The sequence below is a fragment of the Psittacula echo genome (genome assembly GCF_963264785.1).
Source record: "Psittacula echo genome assembly, chromosome: 3".
NCBI classification, from domain to species: Eukaryota; Metazoa; Chordata; class Aves; order Psittaciformes; family Psittacidae; genus Psittacula; species Psittacula echo.
This window is the reverse complement of record NC_137736.1, coordinates 33298227-33313221: the sequence shown is the minus strand read 5'-3', so window position 1 is coordinate 33313221 and position 14995 is coordinate 33298227. Positions and strand designations below refer to the sequence as shown.

Genomic DNA, 14995 nt, shown 5'->3' with positions numbered 1-14995 from the left:
CTTGATGCAGGAAAGTGCAACATAGTGATGGAGTCTATTTAGAGACTTGCTTTCTGTTGAAAAGTCGCTGACAGTGCTCTGTAAGCTACAGAAGCAACTGAATCCTATACAGATTTGGTCACTGGGGATTCAGTAATGGCTGGGATTCTTCAGTCAGGGTTTCAAGCTCACCTTTTGCCTCCTTTCCACATGCCTATTATATTCTTCTGCATTAGCTAAAAATACAATTGTATAGTTCTACAACTTCCAGATTCCAAACTGAACTTCTTGAAGATATGGGGGAATCTACATTTGACCTTTTTTTGTTCAGAAATCCCACAGCAAAGCATGAGAAGGCTAACATATAGATTGTTGTCTTTTTTTAGTTCTGCACTGCTCCGTCTGGTTTCAAATAAAATAGGATACATATATAAAAATATACATGTGTATACTCATATCACATATAGTGTGTATGTAGAACAAAGAAATCACCATCGTAACTCCACAATTGGAGACAAATGTCCAGTTATGAGAAAACTACATAAGGAGACAAATCAAAATACGCTGGTGGGAAAACTGCAAGACAGGAAAAACAGTTGTAAGTGGAGAAAAAAGCTTTTTGCCTATGCTATTGACTGTAGTAAATACTCTTCACTTGTATATTAACTTACTTGTATATGTACTTTCTTACACATGTGACATACTCTGAAATTGCGACCCTAGATGTGCATCTCTAATGTTTCCATATTAAATTCTCCTGCACCTAGAACACCTTCTTTTTATTTTCTATTGCTCCGGTGGAAAACTAGGAATATGTCACAAAGAGACAGACCGTGTCATTGGCTTCTTATTATAGAAATAGCACATTGGTGAAGAGAGTGAATTGCCTTTATCCTGTCTCAGGCTTTATTTCTGTGAATTATCAGGAGCTTTTTCTCCTTCTTCTCTCAAAAGCTAAATGTTCTGCATGGATGGAAACCATTTAATTCCACATTTAATGTGACATGACTACATACTTGAAGTCATTGGCTTGCATTATTTTTCTGGTGGATTTACAGAGGAAGGTTCACACTGCAAGTTTTTTAACCTTGCCAGTACAACAAAAATGAACTAAAAAGGTTCATATCAAAAGTGAAATTATCATGAGATCAGACAGGGAATATCAATCACAATATCAATGTGAATCCTGAGTTTAGATAGGGTAGCTGTTCAGGTACAAAGTTTCTGTGCAATTCCATTTTAGGTAGTGTATAAGATGTGGAAGTTAAATTCAAGCCATTGCTGATAAAAGTAATTTAAAGTATTTTTACAGTTGTCATCTATAAATCAGTGATACTGGTGTTAAGAAGATTTTTTTATTATTAATATTTATTTTCTTAGAGGAAAGAAACAACTGGTACCATTTCCTCAAGGACTGTACGAGGAGTATGTAGCCGCACAATTGTCTTTTCTTGTTGCTATCCGTCTAATTTATTTCTTCTTTTGATTTGATAATTAACTGTGACTTTGGAAAAATACAATATCCAAAACTGTGCTGGTTTGTAATCCTATAGGGGTTTTTGTTTTCTTCTAGGCTAAAGTTGCATGTTAAGGGAAACTGACATTTCCTATCTTTTTATTACCAACAAGATCTTTCTTATTAAAAGGAGATTTTTTTTTACACTTTAATTTAATTTAGTTTTTCTAAAGCTGATTATTTGCTTCATGGGGGTTTCTTTGGTTTGTTTTTTTTTTTTTTTTTCTTTTCATAAGCTGCAAGTGTTAAAAACTGGCCATGTTTTCTGTAACTTTGGAGGCGTGGAATTCAGTTAGTGGAGAGTTTTATGCCTAAAGCAAAGATTACATTTATCAGTAAATTTTTAGCTACTTTCATGTTCTTACAGTCATAACTGCAATGTTGAATTTCTGAAACTACCAGCTAATGTTCCAAATCAAATCAAAGCTGCTGTGTCCACTTCAATTAAAATAATTGATTTTTAGAGTATGTCTGTTAAGAGTCTCTCTCTTAAACCTCACTTCTACAAAAACTAGATTTTTCCTGCTCATGTCATTATTATTTTGAAAATGTCAAAGCATTTCACTTTGATAGTGTTGAGGCACAGTGTGTGTGATTTTTTCTGTGGGCTTTCAATCAGCCCAAGGTAATCAGAAGCAGTGGTTTCCATACAGTCAAGACTTGATATAGCCTTGCTTTGAGGTCCCTGCGGTCATGTACAGCTGTTACTGCTTTAACTGACATCACACACAATTAGCAGGCTCTGCTAATTTCCTCTGTGCCAAGAGGACCTTAATGTAATCTGAGATCTACAGGAGAACTGAGACTATGGTATCTGAAAATGTAAACTGAATCTTACCTTCAAGAAAGGCCATGTTTGTGCTATTTTTTAAAAATAAAGCTGAAACTGTTATCACTAGCCAGATAAACTTTTGTTTTAACAATGCATGCTTAATCTGACTGTAGTGGTAGTCTTTGCTATCCATTTAAGAGCTTCTTTATATGCTGACCTTTAAAGCATAGCTGTATGTACATTTGGATGTGTTTCAGTATTGTTCACCTTTTCATGCCATCAGTCTTAATTTAAATGTGAGAGCTGAACTTCTGGTCCCCGTGGATTAATTAACAAAATGCAATGAGGTGAATCAAGCTGATGGACATGTGGAGACCCAGTTACAGTAATTCATCCATGAATATATCTTCAACAGAGCAGCAGGGCAGTGATGATTATTGGTTTCCTTGTTGCAGCCTGACATCCGTGTAACTATTAGTAGAGTGTTATGCTCACCCATCACTTTGGCACGGTCAGGTTTAGCTATGAGTTCATGGGTATGGGGCAGAGCCCATTGAGGTCAGCAGAGTGGCTCCCACTGATTTCAATGAACTGTAAGCGTAGTTCAAAGTCCTCACCTTCCAAGTCTCTGTGCCGAATATAGGCTCCCAAGATATCCCAGTAATAAACCTGTGAAGGATGCCAGTTTCCATGGAGTCACAATCGATTTAACCCTCAACTGAAGTGATGTATAATTGAACACTTTCTGTTCACTGCAGCCTGGATCAGTAAAAGAGTCTTAAAATTGCAGCACTGCTAACTGGAGGCACCTGAGCAAGGGCTTCATTACAGCTTTCCTAGCTTAGCCAGTGGGCAGGAAAATGCTGTCTCTGGGCATCCTTAAAAATGTATGAAGCAGCTTGCATGACAAGGTGGAGACAGAAAAGGAGAGCTCTCATACTTTACTTTTCAATCATAATTTCATTATTTATTGACAATTTTTCTGACTTTAGTTTTGGAGTGCATATTGATTCACATGGTGAGGTCCCTTTTACAAGTTTTTATAACTTAGATGTTTATAACTTAGACCTTAGAACTAAGGAAGGACTCTGTTCTGCAGATGCACTGACCCTGTGAGGCTGAACATCTATATGGTATCTCTGTAGGGTCTAAATCTGTGTAGCCTCTGGAGTTTCCTTCCTTAGACCATCAGCTCAACTGCAGAAAGTCTTCTTAAAGTTACTTCTGAAAGATACAAAACACCTGACAGGTCTTTTAAAAGCGCAGCACTGTATGAGAGGCTAAAGTTCTGCTTACAGAAATAGAAACCAAAAATGAGCTTAATTTACTTTCATTAGACCTTTCAGGAGGAGGCAACAATGTGAAAAATCTCTGGCATTCAGCTAGACAGATGCACAGTGTGTTACATTGATGTAGCACGGATGTGTGATCTCAGTTAAACTATAGCAGCCATGCTTTTGCTTTGAGACACATTGATTAAGGACTTTTTCTTGGAATTAGAAGGCTTAAATCTAAATAACAAAATGAATCATCTTTAATAAAATGAACATTACTTGGAATCCTCATTTTCAGTCACTTAAACCTAATGTCCCGTGGATATAAATCAATTTATAGTCTTGATGAAATCGATATAGGTACTCTGGTTTATACCAGTAGCAAATTTGGCTCCTGAACTACAGCTTTACCCTGATGTTTCTTAAGAGAGAACTCCAGTGATTGCTGTCAACAGCAACTGTTGGTTTTATTTTGTTGTGTGAAACATAGCTGGCATTTTTAATGCTGGCATAGCTGGCATTTTTAATGCTTTTATGAAAATGCTAGTTTTAGCAGACTGCAACATGTAACATTTAATTAGGTGTTTCAGATCTCCAAATTATCTGTAAGGGTGCAGTTCTCATGGAGAAAGGAAAATGAAACTTGTCTTTTATAAAGTACAGGCCTGCAGGAATGACAGGGAATTTTGATTTCTCTGTCTAGAAATGGGAAACTTGGTATATTTTTCTAAAGTGTTTTGGCTGTTTCTTATCTATGTGATCACAAACATGAACAGCAAAAGGTGTAATTTTATGTCATCTTCTGAAACACTGTGAGGAGCTTTAAAGATGTTACGTGGCATGAGTCACAAAGCCACAGAGGGCAGGTTAACAGCTGAAATGCATCCAGACAACTTGTTGGCCTTGTTCAGTGTTATGTATTCAGTTGGTTTAAGTGTTCCCCCAGACACTGAGCACTTTGAACATTTTTTGGGAGCAGCCAAGCAGAGGTTGAAGCTACTCTGAAGAAAGGAAGAGCGTGTGCCTCCTCTCAAAGCAGCTACTTTTCTTACAAGAAAGCTGTACCCTGCCTCTCGCCTTCTTGCTTTCCCTTTCTGCTGCTTAGCTGCTTGCTAAAAATGTAATTTAAGGGAGTACTTGGACCTTTTGCCTTTTGTTCTGGGTCACCTTTGAGAATTACTAAATCCAGGTTTTGTATTGAAAAAGTGGGCTCAGATGTGAGCTGCTGAACTTGCCAATTTTGTGCTTCTGTTGACCAAGAGTCAGCTGAGGTTCCCATTCCTTCAAACGGCCAGTAATTTGCATGGGGAGACTTCACCCCTGTTACTGATCAATACTGGCTCTAGAAAGCAGAGCCCTGTTGTTCAAAGCATCCTTCAGAATTTTTTATTGTTCTTTTGTGACATTTTACTGCAACATTTACAAGAAAATATTATTAAACAAAGAGCACTGGGAAGGCAGTTCCACACTGAACAGCTCCAGAAGTTTCAGGGAAAAAAAAATACAAAAATAAAGCAAAAAATGAAAACAGAAAACACAGGCTTTGGTTCTCTTCATTTCATTATCCTCCAAGTTTCCAACAAGTATCCACCTGACCCTTTGACAGGGTGCTGAGTCAAGGGAGGCACCACAAAGCTCAATGGAGTGCTGGGAGCAGGTGCTCACCTCCCCACTTCAGGGCAGGAATGACTGCATCTGGAAATTATCCCCTTTCTTCCCTGGTTAACAAGGCAGGAGGGCAGAGAAGGAGCTGAGCTCTTCACTGAGGCACCATCAGCCTGAGACCTCTATCAGCCAACCAGGGAGGTGCAGGACTGATCCTTTTTACCCCCCTGCTTGGCTGAGCAGGGCACAGGATCAAGGTAACCGAACAGCTGGCTTTACTGCTCATCAAGTGTATTTATATCTGATGTTGTGCTGCAAGCATTGCGGGTCTGACTCTTAGCCTGTTGGTGTGGGAATAATTGCAGCATAGTGCAGACTGTTCTGCAGGTCTAATGTATGATATATGGACAGAAGATGGGCAGTGAGGGAGCACCAGCAGGTTTCAAACACTGACACAAGCAATTGTAAGAAATGTTATTGCTATCAATCTGTCTTCAGATCAAACAGCTGCTGTCTAAGAAGCCTTTGCCTGCTGCTTTAATGGTCTGTCAGTTTTTGAAGTGACAAAGACCTCTGAACATTACTTGTGCTCTTTTTTCGTCAAACCTCTCACCTTGGCCTTTCAGACCTTCCACCCTTTCCTTATTTCTAATAAGAGCTTTTCCTATAGGCAGCTTTTTTCCTGATAAACAGCCTGTGAGCAAAGGCTTCACTGATTTATTTACTGTGCTAGTGAGCTGGAAGACCCCACTAAAATTTTTAATTAGCACAAACCTGAACTGAAAGCTGTCAGCAGCTCTGTCTCCCTTGCTTCCTTTCAAAGGAAAACACAGTATTTCACCAGTGCTTCCACTTCCAAACTTAGGACAAGCCAAGAGATGCCCAATGTAGTGGCAGGGTTTGTACACCCCCCAGCACTGCACAATGTCAGGAAGAGTTATATACTTGGGTCCCAAAACAACATAACTACGTCAACACGACACTTTCCCAATGCTAACAGAGCTGTATGGTTGCAATTCTGGCATGATCTCTGATCCCATGAGATCATGCCAGAGAGAACTTCGAGAGTCTTTTTTACCCATTTGCCTATTGAAATAAGCTGTGTGAATGTCCTATTCACCCAGTCTTATTTTTACCTTTGTTAAAATAAAATATCCTGTCATAATCCCCAGTCCTACTTCAAAAGCTTTTCTAAAGTAATCTTTCAAATAGCATGGAATTTCCTTCGAATGGCAACCAAAACTTGAAAATCATCAGGCAGTCATTGTCACTGAAGGTATCTGTGTTGGAGCATTGTGAAGACAAATTGCTTTTGCTTTGGTGGAAGGTATGATTCCTGAGAAAATGCATATAGCTATCACGTGACAACTTGATAAGAGTATCTTTTTTGCAGTCTGTGATTACCTTGTACTTAATACAGCACAGATCCTTAGATTTTTCTAGAGCAGAGGAAAGCAAAAACACATGCAAGCTCTTTGGCATTTGAAAAAGGTAGGGGGTAAGTCTTTTGAGAGAAAGGAGTGCATCTCAGCGTGGTTTAGTTCTGCAAACAAGATAGCCATGTTGAATAAAATCCACAAAAAGTTGTGCGGTGATATTTTCCCTTCCATGTAGCCTGTCAAATTCATCCTAACCCTTCCCCTACCTAAAGCAGATGTCCAGAAGAGAGATAAAAATATCTATTATTTTTGCAAAATGTTTTATATCAGCTTAATTGTACTGAAATAAGGGCAAATATTTTTTGCGTAGTGATGCATTAACCCAGAAAATACTCCCTTTTTGGTAGAACATGTTGTTTATGGTAAATGTGATAGTAAGTGACTTGTAGCATTTGTTGACAAATATTTGTTGAAGCTAACATTTTCTTAAATGTACTATACTAAATAATTCATTAGAGGGTTGGCCACTCAGAAAAAGAAATACAGAGATAACTCTGGCTTAAATTGCCACATTCAGATTTGACCGGATGTTTATTATTTGCGTAAAAACTCAGTGTTTCTAAACACAGCAAATTTCCCCCTTTTAAAAATGCATCAGAAAACTATAGTTTTGGAATGTCTTTTGAACTAATTAAGCTAAAATGCATGAATTATTAAGCATGCTCATTGGCAGTGCTCATGCACATGAAAGGTTTGCTTTCATTACTAATAAGGCACACACACAGCTGAAAAGAGGTAATTAGAGCATCAAAGGCAATGAACCATCCTGAAACTTTGCAATGCTTTGACTGAAAAAAATCATCATTCAGCTGAATAGCAAGAAACAAAAAAACTGTCTATGCTGTTGTGGCCAGAAGAATGAGAACCAACGTCTTTCAAAGTAACTCCACAGATATGACAAAAGGCTTTTCATCGTCTTCAGATTACCTTCAGAGTTGATGTAGGAATGGAAAAAGTGAGCCCCTGTGGTTAGATTTCAAAGACTGTGTTTTTAAGTTAGAAACACATTAGTTGTTACAAATCAAAGACTTTTTCTTCCTGTAAGTTTCAATTCTTACAGGATGTTTTCAATCTAGCAAAGAAGAAAACATTTCGTTCACAAAATTTTTCTTTTTCGGTGATTTTAATAATCTGCTTTGTTTTATAAGCAGTTGCAAGGAAAGACGCTCCTTGTAGATAAGAAGCAACACTGGAACTTTTTATGATAGGAAAACATGTACATCACATCAAATAATGAGTGCTCTGTGTGAGCCATGTCAGAGATTGTGCATTGTGTATCTAGCTTTGGGGAACAAGTTACACTCTTTGGTTTCTCATTACTGCAATCCTTTTGGAACTTCACCTCCAGACATTTAGAAAATCATAATAAAATGACCGCATATTGTTTACACAGATTATTGACTGTGCTTTCTCATGTAGATTTAGGGAGGGAAAAAAGGTCTTTTTTACATAGCCTGAAGCTCTTAAATACACATGAGAATTGTCTAGGCAGCAGTTTGAAAAACAACCTTCATCTCTATAATGTTCAATACTCAACTTTTTTATAGTCCATGCGCACCCATTGCTGTCAAAAAGAAGCCATATAGCAGCTCTCTGAAGCAACCATGGGGGTCTGCCAGTGATCCATGCTCCAGCTTCTGCTCTGCACCACCTCCTTCTTGGAGAAGTCAACACAAAACAGAAAAAGCAAGAGTAAGAGGGAATGTATATGAAATGACCTGGCTGGTCTTAATAAAGCAGCACGCATTGTGCCGCCTGGCAGCAGGTTAGGGTGACAGACACGTTTGGGAAAAGGCCTGCTGTTGCAGGAAATAGGGATGGGGTTTCAGCACAGGAAATTGATCCTCTTCTGTTGGGGCTGAGTGGCCTCTATTTTGCATGGGGGGCAATAATGGCAGTGCAAAAGAAACCCACTTTCTGACCCCAGCAGCCTTTAAACATCCCTGACAAGAGGGAAAGCATTACTTTGGTATTATAGCTAGTCACAAAGTTTTCACGCCTACTATTGCCATCTCTAAAGTGTGCTTTGCTGCTTGTCTTCACTGGGGCCCTGACAGCCATAACCCACGCCTGAGGCAGCCATACAGAGGCCCTTACCACCTTCGTTAGTAGGCAGAGGCAGGTATGGGGGGGGAGGGCAGCATCATTCATGCCTACACTTGTCTCTCTCCTCCACTGGGGAGAAATGGGTAGTGATAAGATTCCTTTTTTAGGATATCACAATGCTGCAAAAGATATAGCCAGAGGGAGCAAGTTTCCCTCAACAAGCCTTTCTGACCCAGGCTGTCTCCTCTCTGAACCCCCAGGCAATGCTTTTTGGAGCAAACTGCCCTCACAGCTGTGTTTTGGGCTTGTCTCAGTCCAAAAGGGAACCCAGAAGCAAAATAACTGTTAGTTAAAGTGTAAGTGGCCAGGAAATCAGGGTCTGGGTGCCAATGGGGCAGCGAAGCTGTTGGGCAGCACGGACGTACCCACAGGCAGCTCAGTTCAATGCTGGTAGTTAAGTGGACTGAGTTGGCACCTGCCATTTCATATGTCCATATGCTGATCTTTACCCCCATGGCAGATTCATTGCTGTCTCAGCTGAAATAGTTCTCATAAGCAGAATGTATTTGGCATGGAAGGTACCCGAGGAAAATAAAGTGAGTAAAACCAATTAATGCTACCACAACTCAGTCTTCAAGTGGCAATCAGTATGATTATAAACACAAACCTCCTGCTTCCTCTCCAACCTTACATAAATGTTGCTGTGGTATATAGCTTAATCTTGAGATACATGCATCTTACTCTACAGGGGTTAAATACCGTGTAACATGAATCTTTGTTGGAGATACAGCTAGAATAAAGCATATGGTGTCAGAGTGCTGGGGGAATTCCTATAGGAATAAACAGTGATTCTGTCCAAATGTAGCTTCTCAGCAGTCCTCTGCCTGTGAACCGAAATTATGGATAGAGCAGATGCTGTTAGTCTTTTAGGTAAGATTTGCAGTGCCTTAAATTATACCAGAAAGCAAAAGACCTGTTTTATTTTAGATCATTGGACAGCTTTTAGCTTGGTTAGGAAAAATGGAATTGTTAGACACTGGTTTATTACAAAGAAGTGCTTTCCTGGTCTATTGTTTATGCCACTGGCACAGCTCAGCCTTATTTTCTACTGCTGTAAATATGTAGACACAGGTGTAGTGGTGCCAACAGTCTTCTACATTCAGGATGCATCCCATCTATAGTTGAGACTAGAGTTTTGATATAAAAAGGAAGGTATATACCTGCAGAGATCTGTAAAGAAAGGGAAATACTGTTCTTGAATACACCTGTAACTGCTTTTTTTCTTATATACATGAGATTACATCATCAAATATTTTTAGAAGGAAATGTTATCATGTGCCTGATTGCCTCTCTTTTACTCTCTTTTCCTTGAAGCAATTTTTTGAATACCTAACAGGCAGGGCTACAGTAAAGCCAACCTGATTTCTGTAGGTCTAATACATATGCAAATATGTGGAAGGTAACACTCATCCCTGCTTAATTCTAGACAGCAGGTCCAAGGCACCTGATTGAACTCAGTAGTTTTGCAATGGCAAATACTCTGAACTGAGTAGGCTGCCAACACCAGGCTCACATAGAAATGCCAAGAAATCAGGGGAAATAACAAGAGATTTCCTTGACAATGCAGAACAGAAGGGAAAGATGACGCAGGAGCTGAGGTGCCAGTCCCAATGCATTTTGTTGCCATGAACAGCAGCACGTTGACGGCCATAGTGGTAAAAAGTCATTAGTGATTTAAACACAATGATGATGTATGGCAGGTAAATGTTATATTAGGACAAGAATGCTTTTCTGCTTATTCAGAAATCTCTTTGAAACTGTAGCCTTAACACTCATGAATCCATTTTAGGTAATTTAGTCATTCTACTCTAGGTTGGGGGTCATTACCTGTAATTGTGAAGGTTTTAATTTGAAACAGAAATCTACAGAACCTTCACATTTTTCAAGTTTTGACAAATGAAAACAAAGACCTTTTCTTTTAGGATTTAAGAAAAACTTCCTTCAGTTTTCAGTTTTATCTTTTTCATGCTGTGAGTGCATGAAGAAGACAAACACATCGCACTTTGCATTATGATCATTCTATTACAAAAACAAATATTAATAGTGAATTCCTATGGATCTGATCAAAAGGACTTTGCTGACCCTTGATTCTGTAAAATCATACCATAGCAAATGACTGACAAATAATATGTCAATTATAAATGCTGCAGCTGGACTGAGTATGGATACCCTGCTTTGGTGGCCAAATCCATCAGCTTGACTCCCCCAGCCAACAGGTAAGCGTGGCACACACACGACCATGAGTAAAGACTTGTTTTTCCCTTTTGCCTCCCTAGGTGATCTTATGCATCTGCCACCCTACCTTAGGATGGACTTCTTATTGAACCGTGGTGTGCAGGGCACAAGCAGAGACCTGGGTTTGGGGCAAGCCTGCTTGGAGCCGCAGAAAAGCCGAACCTTGAAGCGCCCCACCGTCCTGGAGCCAATACCCATGGAGACATCCTCCACAAGAGAAGTACAGTCATGGCAACCTGGTGCTGTGGCAACGTTACCTCAGCGAGAAGGAGCCGAGCTAGGACAGGCAGCAAAAATCAGCAGCTCCCAAGAATCCCTGCTGGACTCCCGGGGCCACTTGAAAGGAAACAATCCCTACGCAAAATCTTATACCCTGGTATAACGAAAAGAGCATGGCTGGACAATGGCTGTAAATATTTACACTGAAAAATAATCCAATGAAAGCTACCTTTTTTTATTGAATTCCAATATTTATAATTAAAGAAGAAGATTGCCAAAATATTTGACAAAAAAAAATTAATAATAATATGAACGACAGACAGTGCAAAGACTCTTGCTTTTTTTCTGTCTGAGTGTGAGCTTCATCTGACTGGACATCTGAATTTTTGGGTAAAAGAATCCAGTTTTCTGATCTTCACAAACGTTTGTGTTTTTACTGATTTTCTACGAAGTGCATGGAGACTTAACTAAAACATTTTAACTGGAAATTCCATCAGACAAGATTTAAAAGGGAGAAAAATCACACACACACACACAAAAATCACCCTATTTGTGAATTCAACAGGAACATTGATTTGGAAAAACAAAAAGTCTTTTGTCATGTTTGCACTTTTTTTTTTTTTAATTAGAAAATGGGTCCTTGATTGTTCTTTTTTTTTGTTGTTGTTGTTGTTAATTAGGATGAGTGATGTCAGTGGAGTGAGGGCATTGATTTTGGGTTTTTTTAATATTAATTTAATGAGACACTCTTTGCATTTTGTCTATGCGAAATAAAAGGGTCTTCTGCCTTTATTTGTGATGTCTGCTTCCGTTGCCTTCTGCTTTACTTGATTTTCTCTAAGTGTAATAATCATCTCAGTACTGTACTCTGAACAATGTCGTCTTGTACCTTGGGCAGAAAGGAAAAGTGGGGGATCACAGGGTCATACCTCTGGATAAAAACTGAGGTCCACTTATCCACAGCTTTTTTGCTATCATGGAGCGGAGAGCCAGAACAGGGCAAGTCCTGAGTGCTCTGAATCGGTCACCCAGGTCTCCCTGCATCTGCTTCATCTGCCACCAGGAGGCTTTTGTTCAGCTTCAATATTTTTTGCATCAGAAGAAATGCGTTGATGTTACTTTACTTACTCCATAGGAACGCATCTTTAGTCCATTTTGGAACAGTGCTCACAGAAATTAGTCACTTACGTGAGGACTGAAGGAAAAAAAACAGCTTTTTCTGTAATAGGAGAAAGGAGAGGAAAAAGTTATTCCAGGTCTAAGATCAAAATGGCTTTCTTTAGAGGAAAAATCTTTTTACAGGGGAGCTGTCAGTTCATATTAGTTTGTTGCATCTTTTTACTACATGAGAAGCAATATTGCTTGTTTTATACAAATCATAAATGATTTAATACTACAGTTGGTGGGTTTAACACAACAACATTTGAGCCGCCTTGCTAACTGCCTCCATGTGTGTATTCTGGCTATCTTTTTGTGCCCTGAGTAAGAGAACATGGTGCAGAGCACCCCAGATTAGTGCTAATATGAACAAGCTGTTCAGCACTGGCTGGAAATATTAACTGGGGTCTGAAAGCAACAAAACTCAGTATGCTTGAGGAGGCTGAGAACCTCCTGCAATTTCCCTGGCTGGTGGCAGTGTGGGCACTGCTAATTCAAACATTTATGCACCATGCTCAATTCAAGTTATTTTAAAATAGAAAAATGCAGTTATGTATAACCGTTTCATTACTATTAATAATGTGATTATGCTGTTATAAGGGCACTAAGTTAGCAAAGTACTTAAATGTCTTGAATTAAGTTGCACTTGCATCCTTAGCTCTGTCAAGCCCAAGTGCTAATGTTCTGGAAAGTCCTACAGAAGAAGCCAAATGAAGACATCCTTGAGGTATGTACTTCTTACAGACCTACAGAAAAATGCTGAGATGTCACTCAGATAAGGAACCATTTCCCATCTAGTCTGCCCGTGATAAAGCAAATAAACAAAAAAAATCCAAACAAAAAAAAAGAACACCATAAAAAGTGCAAACAACAACAACAAACAAACAAAATCAACCAAACTAATTTTTGACACCTCCAAAAAAAAAAAAAAGAAGTAAGAAATTAGGAATTACCCATGAAGTATTTTCAAACAGAATGAAGAAAACTGTCTTGAAAAAAAAGGTTTATCCATTTGTTTTGGTTTGTTGTGCTGGGTTGGGGTTTTTTTCATAGAGAAATACTTTATTGATAAGAATCTAATTCAAACATGCAAAAAAAAAAAACTCCACAGAAAACTAAAATTTTATTAAAGGGGCAATTTTGGGGCAATTCAGTTCTTTTTCATTCCCACAAGAAACTTGCTGGCGCACTCAGCTTGAGCTGGATGGGCATTAGTACTGCATTTACAAATAGAAGTTTATTTTCTAGTAGCATGCAGGACTTCTGAGTCCCAGGCCACTTTCATATTTCATTCAAGTTTCCTTCTTGTTCTCCAAAAAAATGTGAATGATTCTGGGGCAAATTTGAGGCTTGATCCATTTGCTTCCCTGGCTCTTGACTGCCCTCAAGCAAAGATCCTGTGGCAGCATTCCCCACCAAAACTTGCCTTCAGTGACAGAAAAGAATAAGCATACAATGGAGGAAGGAAATATTCACATTTTAAACTCCTGATGACTGCTGATAGTGGATATATTCCAATATCTCCCTGACTCTACATTTGGCTGACAGTCTGGAAAGTGCCAATGGTCCTTGACTTAATAAGACTTCTTCCTTATCTGTATTCAATATGCCTGGTAACATTCATCTTCCTTATGAAGTGAAGATGCCATTGGAGACCCCATATTCAAAGAAATTCACGGCAAGTCTACTGCTGTTTAAAATCAGAGTGGAACTGGGTTGTTGCTTAACACATGGAGGCTCAGACCTGCAGGGTGCCTGGCTCCATACCCTGGATCTAGCCAGCTCTTTAGTATGCATAAGTGTAAACATGGGTACAGTCCCTCAGCTTGGGGGTTTTATTAGCTTTTAATTTTCCAAGCCTCACTGGAGTGGTAGAGCTAGTTAAACATGTAACAGAAGCTTTAAGGAGTTGTCTGTCCTGTCATCTAGTCAAGCTTTGGAGGTAGAAGCAATATCTTTTCTCACATCAATACAGCTGGGAGCAGTCAAGTTCTTGCATGATGCATTAGTTCACAGGACCACGTTGAAAGAAAATGTGCTGATATATTTCTACCAGCACCATTTCAAACACTTCCCTATAAAAGAATCATCCAAACCCATGGATCCTATATGTCTGCATCCTGGTATGTGGTATACTTCTTGGAAAATGTTCATTTAACTGAAAACATCACTTGGCATCAGCATGAGATCTCAAAAGACAAGCCCTAAAGTGCCAGAACATCAAGGTATCAACGCAAGTACATCTTGCACAACACTGTCACTACAACTTAGTCCTGAGGGTGATAGGAGACTTTATTTCAAAGAGATGAACTTAAGAACTAGAATTCTTCTGTCTACTAAAAATCATTCCTCCTCAGACTCACTATTTTTCACATTATATTTTTCCCTATGCCCCAAACTCAACTAGCCCTTTAAAGATTCAGATAGCAGTTAACTCTCCCCTTTAGTCTCAAATGAGTTTGTAACTCCCTCATTTTTATAAGAACCCTTTTAGCCTTCATTATTCCATTACTGTTTCACTTAAATTGCCTGATTAACACAATTATGTTAAATTCGGTTCAGTTTTTCCCTCTCCTTTGTTTTAGGTTGAAGCATGCTTTTCCTGTTGAGAACCAAAGAAATTTTGCTGGTTTAAAAGCTGAAGTTTGTCTTTTGATCAATTATTTTTTTAACTAGGTGAGCTCCATAGCAG

The 14995-nt window shown here is 39.0% G+C and overlaps 1 protein-coding gene across 1 annotated transcript in view; it reads left to right on the top strand.

Moving 5' to 3' along the window:
• Window positions 1–11308, top strand: part of DSCAM (DS cell adhesion molecule) — a gene marked incomplete at both ends in the record, with an annotated part of 460903 nt that extends 449595 nt beyond the window's left edge. Inside the window, one exon of the mRNA XM_080612812.1 lies at window positions 10968–11308. Coding sequence (XP_080468938.1) covers window positions 10968–11308 — 341 coding nt within the window. The remainder of the gene's footprint in view (window positions 1–10967) is intronic.
• Between the last annotated feature and the right edge of the window lie 3687 nt (window positions 11309–14995).